This window comes from Camelina sativa, chromosome 20, assembly GCF_030686135.1.
Source record: "Camelina sativa cultivar CO46 ecotype springtype chromosome 20, ASM3068613v1".
NCBI classification, from domain to species: Eukaryota; Viridiplantae; Streptophyta; class Magnoliopsida; order Brassicales; family Brassicaceae; genus Camelina; species Camelina sativa.
In genome coordinates, this window is record NC_141899.1 from 29,414,297 (window position 1) to 29,421,609 (window position 7,313).

At 38.2% G+C, this 7,313-nt stretch overlaps 1 protein-coding gene across 1 annotated transcript; it reads right to left on the minus strand.

Moving 5' to 3' along the window:
• Positions 1–4,396: 4,396 nt before the first annotated feature.
• Positions 4,397–4,744, minus strand: LOC147919569 (uncharacterized). The gene has a single exon (XM_087504009.1). The coding sequence runs from the start codon at positions 4,742–4,744 to the stop codon at positions 4,397–4,399; it is 348 nt and encodes a 115-aa protein (XP_087360135.1).
• Between the last annotated feature and the right edge of the window lie 2,569 nt (positions 4,745–7,313).

Here is a 7,313-nt window from a genome sequence, read left to right on the forward strand (position 1 = left end):
TTCCAAGTGTCAGTGGTAGAAAAAGTAGCTTTATACGTATCATTCTTCCCCCGCTAGAGAACAAGGTCAGAGTGCTCCGTTCTTGCTTGGTATTGCGCGTGTAACGCCTCTTCGATCACGTTTAGAGTGTGGAGACGGTGTCGATGTTGGTTACGAAGAGACCATGCTTGGTCCAAAGTCATATGCCGAGTGATCCCTAAGTCAATGAGATCTCGATCGCCCGTCATATCAATCAAGCGACCCAGGGGAGACAAATTATCATACCAAAAAGAACAGTGCTTGCCGTTACCGACTTCAACCTTACAAAAAGAAGCAGCCTTTGCCCTATACTTTAATAGTTTCCTCCATATCCATGATCCTGCAGCCGCAACCTCCTTGCAGAGCCAGAAAGATTTACCTTTGAGCAAATATTGGTCAAGCCATTTTACCCAGAGAGAGTCACCTCGTGACACAATTCGCCAAACCAACTTAAGGCAACACACATCATTTGCCACTTTCAAACTGCGGAGGCCGAGACCCCCCTCTGCTTTTGGCTTGCAGACTGTTTCCCACGACAGTTTTGCCTTATGTGGGTTCATCGCTACACCAGACCAGAGGAAAGCAGAACAAAGCTTATCAAGTTCTCGAATACATTCTCGCGGGAGACGAAACGCACCCAACCAAAAATTACAGACACCCCAGACAATGGAACTGATGAGATTAAAACGTCCAGCAAATGAGAGGTAACGTGCAGTCCAAGAACTGATACGTTTCCGGATTTGCTCCAACAAAGGTGTGCAGTCCGTTACTGTTAAACATCGAGTAACTAGTGGTAATCCCAAATATCGAACTGGCAACTGGCCAACATCAAGGTGAAACTGTGATGCAATAGCAAGACGAGCATCGTCTGAGAGTCCCGCAGAGTACAGAGTCGACTTTTCCAAACTGATGTGAAGACCAGATCGTTTGGCAAACATATCAAAAACCTCAACTATGCCAGCAACAGAGCGTAATTTACCATCAGAGAGAACCAGAAAAGCATCTGCAAAGCTTAAATGTGTCAAACCAAGAGCCTTGCATCGAGGATGGTAACCAAACCGCCCCATGCCTGCTGCCTTGTCCAACATTTTTGAGAGAACCTCCATACAGATGACTAATAGATAAGGTGATAGAGAGCAGCCTTGCCGTAATCCCCTTGAACTCTGAAAGTAACCCGCTAGTTCTCCATTAACCTGAACTGAGAAGGAAGCAGTCGTGATACAAAGTTGGATCCAGTGCACAAACTGAGGAGGGAAGCCGAGAGCTGAAAGGGTGGTCAGGATAAAAGACCATTGTACTGAATCGAAAGCTTTCGATATGTCGATCTTAATCGCGCATCTTTCAGAGATCAAAGGTTTGTGGTAGTCTTTGACTAGTTCTGTAGCAAGCAGTACGTTCTCAATCAACAACTTGTCTTTAACAAACGCCGACTGATTTCCAGAGATGAATTAAGGGAGAATAAGCTTGAGTCGATTAGCCAAAATTTTTGATATGACCTTGTAAAGGACATTACAGCAAGAAATGGACATGTAATCTTTCATCACACGCGCCTCCAAGTTTTTGGGGATAAGTGCAAGAATAGTGGAGTTAACTCCCTTGGGCAGGAATCCTTTATCAAAGAAAGATTGGATCGCAAGAGTAAATTCATTACCAAGCACATCCCAACTAGCTTTAAAAAATTCTGACGTAAAACCATCCGGACCAGGAGACTTGTCATTTGGCATGGAGAAAAGGACTGTACGGACCTCGTCCTTTGAAACTGAAGCAGTGAGCATCGTTGCATCATCATGAGAACAACGAAAGCCCAGTAAGTCTTGAATCACCTCCACCGTGACTCCCTCAAAACCTTCCGGCGACAACTGAAAAAAATCCTTAAAATGTCGCACAGCCTCGGTTTTTATATCCTCCCCTGTGACCACAGAGCCATTCGGACAAACAATCTCCCTTATTGTGTTCACAGCTTTCCTTGTTTCTGCAGCTCGATGAAAGGTTTTATTATTCTTATCCCCCACTTTCAACCAATGTAACTTCAAGGTTTGCTTTAAGTATTTCTCTTCCAGGCTTGCTACATGTTCCCATCGTAGATAAGCCTCATGTTCAGCCTCTATGGACTCTGTAATATAGGCCTGGGCATTCGGTTAACCATTCGGTTTCGGTTCGGTTGTATTCGGTTTCGGTTATTTTGGATATAGTAATATAGTAACCATTTGGATATTTATGAAATTTCGGTTTAGTTTGGTTCGGTTTCTTTCGGTTCGGTTTCGGTTTGGTTATTTAAATAAATAACCATAACTAACATAAATTATATTAACATTAACCAAATAAACCAAATATAACCAAAACTAACCGAATATAACCAAAATTAACCAAATATACAATAACAAAAATACAAAAAAGGGAAAAATATTGATTCAATTTTACAAAATAGTATTGAACTTTGTAAATTCAAAATAATAACATTTACATATATTGATTATTTAAAATATTTAATTGTTTTGAATCTAGAAATAATTTATATTTTAAGTTTATTTTATAGTTTTGCATAATATTAAGTATATAATATTTGATATCTTCTAGGTTTTCGGATATTTCGGTTAACCATTTAATTGTCGGTTCGGTTTGGTTCGGTTTCGGTTAGTTTGGATATAGATTTTTACTAACCATTCGGGTATTTGAAGAATTTCGGTTCGGTTCGGTTTAGTTTTTTTCGGTTCGGTTTCGGTCGGTTATTTGGTTATCGGTTATTTTGCCCAGCCCTACTGTAATAGGACTCAACATATTCACCTCCTGTTTCTGACAAAACGTTTCCCAGGCCTCCTTGGATCGTTTGACTAGAAAGTGGATCCTTTCTTTAGCCAAAGATCGAAGCCGTGGTTTTAAACCTTTAAGTTTCTTAGTGAAGCGGAACAAAGTGGAGGTAGATAAGAACAAAGGATCAGTCTCCTGCTAGTAGTTGACCACCAAAGGTTTGAACTCTTCCATATCAGCAAGCAGGTTAACAAACTTAACAGGTCTACGTTTTCGGACTGGAGCCATCTCCCCATCAGATATATGAATACGACACCACAGATGATCCGAACAACCCCCAGACTCAAAGACACTGTAAGATGATGGAAACGCCTGCAACCACACATCATTGACCAAAACACGGTCTAACTTCTTCATTATGGGATCATGATCCCTCTTATTCCACCATGTGAACAACGGACCGTGATAAGTCATATCAGCAACCGAACAATAGTTTACCACCTCCTGAAATGCTTGCATGCCGCGCGAGACACTTGGAACATCATCCACCCTCAAATGTTCAGCCATATCTAAAGTCTCGTTGAAATCACCCATTATCATCCACGGTTTACTACGTAGAATAGGAGAGTCATAATGATCTTTAAGCTCCTACCACAAGACATTGCGTTCCTCTCCTAAATTCAATGCATAAACAAATGAGCAGAAAAATTCCTCCTCCTGATCATTCAACTTCACCAAACATGTAATGACCTGCTCCCCCTTATAGAATGGAGTAAGCCTCACAGTATCGCGCCAAACAATCCTCAAGCGACCTCGTGGATTATACTCGTAATTGGACATCACTGACCAACCCTGAAATACAATATTACTTATATTCTTAAAACTCTGTTCTCAAACTCGCGTCTCTAGGAGACACCCAAACTGAAACCTATGATCATCTACCCATCTTGTTATAATGGAATGCTTTGACGTATTGTTTAATCCCCGAACATTCCAGAAAAATCCGACATTTAAACTTGTTTGGGGGGGGGGGGGGGAGTGACCGGCTTCGATCCTTAGGATTAACCCTGGAGGATTGAGTTGAGGAGTTCGAGATGACCTTGTGCGCTGTCTTAGAGTCCCGAGGCAGTGAAGGACGAAGGGGAATCTCGGGTTTTGTCCCTCGACTCGTCCCCTGCTCAACCAACCCGGGAGGTGGAAGTCTTTGATCAGTCGAGACTAGAGGAGGAGGAAGCACCTGCTTGCCATCTCCTACCGTCGCCATAGGTTGCTCGTCATGTGATACATAATCTGCACCATCATCGACACCTTCCACATCTAGAACAGCATATTGATTTGAACTAATAGAGACTCCCTCCATGGGACCCGCCGTCTTTGAAGCAGAACCACGTCCCGTTTTCGTTGGAGTAACCCATTCTTGCTCTTCACTCACTTCCCCCAAGTCTAAGGAACCTGTTGTCTCCTTCAACTTAGGAGAACTGCCTGAATCCCCCTGTTTATCAACATCATCTACCATAACCACCCCTTTATTCGAAGCAGCATCATCGACAGCAGCAACCTACAAAATAGAGACAGCCGCGGGAGAGCCTGGCTGCTTAGCAAGCGAGAGACATGAATCGCTTGAGTGACCCTACTTCTGACAGTAACCACACCTTGGAGGCAACCGAGGATACGTGTACTTGACGGTAGAGGCCACCTCCCCCTCTTCCTCACCTGTAACCATATACTCTGTCGGTAATTCCTTTGTTAAATCCGCTTCTACAAGAATTTGTGCAACATCAAAACTAACACAAGCCTCTGTGTTGGGATGAAGCCTCACTGGCTTACCCACTGCACTGGCCAAGAACTCAATACCCTTCTCAGAGAACAACGATGGCGGAACATTTGTTAACGTAACCCAAAGAGGTATTGATCGCATTACCGGTTGAGTATCCTCCGTAAACGGTGACCACTTCGAGACAATCATCGAAATATCCATTATGTTTCACATCCCTCTGTTGAGAACACACTGCCGAATCCCCTCAGAACGAACACGGAATTTGACTGTCGAGTCGTTAACCTCAAAAACATCTATTAAGGAAGATTTATCTCCCAAACGCCAGATCTTGTTCACTATCATATGAATCTTCCCCACATGTGGGGCTTTCTCATTCAGAAACTTGCCGATCAAAAAATCATCCCAAAGCGGCTTAGCCCCTGCATACACCTCCTTTTGCACCACCACCTTCGCCAAACCATCAACCTCCGAGACAACAAACTTTTGCTGAGAGAACACATGCTTTTTAGCTACATGAAGCCAAGTACGGTTACCCTTCTGTGAACCCGCCTGCTGGATCTGTGACGAGTTCTCCAAAACCTTAGCGTTTCCAGGTTGTGTCCCCTGGACCAAACCATTAACACCACTTCCCTTCTCAACCACCTCCGGCAAGACCGCCTGACAACCAGGAGAGGTCGCCGGCAGCGACATAGGTGTTACGAAAGCCAAAAACCCTAATCGCCTCTTTTTTCGCCTGCCACATCAGCAGAGCAATTCTTTCGTTTTTTCTTCTCTCTCTTTTATGTGTAATTATTATTTTATATTCATCATGTTTTTGAAATCGACTAGCGGATGGAAGGAGTTCACTATGAGTCATTGGCGTTCACGGCGGATTTGGATTTGGTCGATGGGTTTTGTTTAATTTAGCGATCATCTCTTTAGGCGGTCGTGTTTTGTTTCACACAAGTAGTAGACTGAATTTGGTTAGGTCTTCATAAGTGGATGTAATAGTAACGAGGCGGCAGAGTTAAAATGTATGTGTTCGTTCTTTTAATTAGTTTATTAGGCAATATCCCGTGCTTAAAGCACATATCAACATTTAATAAAATAATTATAATAGAATAATAAAAGTTATTGTTATATTTTTTTTAAAAAAATTTTGTTTGAGATAATATTTATTTTTAATTGTTCTGTAAATATATATATATATATATATATATATATGTTTTTTGATTACTAATATTTTAGAATATTATAGTATTTTATTTTTGACGTATATTACAGTTTTATATTGTTTGTTTGTTGTATTTGCATCATTATTTTGTGACATATGAAGTAGTAATTTTAATTTTACAATTATGAAAAAAGTTTATTAATTTATCAGCTATATAAATTTAGTTTTACCAACCCGCCAGTGTAAAAATTAGAACACACATTTCATTTTCATAGATCGAGTAATATATCTTTGTTTTTAAAAGTTCAAATCACAACATATGAAAAACAAATATGCATTTTATTAATCATAAGAATTATATGAAAATTCCAAACAATTTGTAAATAAAATAAAATAAAGATGATAGGAGAATTATAATTTGAAATTTTTTAAAAATATTTGAAATCTTGTTATTAAAAATAATTATATTGACTACTTGGATTTAAAATCTTAGTTTTTGAAATTCTGATTTTTTTATATTTTAAAAAAAAAATATTTTGTAATTTTCGTCCATAATTTTTTTAGAGAGAGAAAATATATTTTTTTAAACTAATAATTATTTAAAATCAATGGCATGACAATGTAAAATTAAAGAAGAAAATAAACTCTATTATATTAGCAGTTATTTTTTTTTCAATTACAAATTAGTTTTGATTTGAATAGATTTTTTTTATTTTTCTAGATTTTTTTATATTTGATCTGTCAGCATTTTTATTTTTAATTAATTATATTTATTTAAGTAATTGAGTAATCTTAATCAAAATTTTCTAATGGCAATTGAATGTAATTTTTTACATATTTTAAGGTAAGTTTCATATTTGTACTTCTCAATTAATATAGTAAGATACCATAAAATATTATTGAATGAAAAGAAAAATAAATTGGATTTTAATTTCGTTTGGATCGTGATCCTAACATTGTGACATGAGGAACCAATAAATAGACGATAACCTTAACTATTCAAAATTTACCACAGAATCCCATCTTGATTTTGTTCTTTTATAGCCATAAATATTGTTTGGACCAAACATTGTTGTGCTAGTGAGAGGTAGTTCAAAGAAAGGATGGATGGTGATATCTTTGAATTCGAGAATGACTAATATTCATTTTCATATAAACTGAATTTTTTATTTTGAACAAACATAAACGATGAAATATTATATAAAAATCAGTCAATATTCTATTATCCAAATTTTTGATTGTTACATTAAAAAAAAAAATATTAGATAGACCAATTTTTGTTTGGATGCCGATGAATTCACCAAATTTTTGTTTTTTTTTGTTAAATTGGAATTGGGTCAAAAGAACGACGCAAACTAGAGAACAATATTATGAACGGTGACAGCTTTCGAAGCCACATTGGAATAACAACTCAATAAGGTGAAAAAACTACAGTTGTAATTTGGTCCTGTAATAAGATGTCCTCTTGGTACCACAATAAATCATATTCAAACTGGATAAAAACTGAATAATACTAGATATGTTTTAATGTTTTGAAAGGATATGAGATGTTGAAATGGTATGATGGCTGCTGCACCTTGTACCTTTGAGCATGGCAGCCATTAGAAAAATATCATG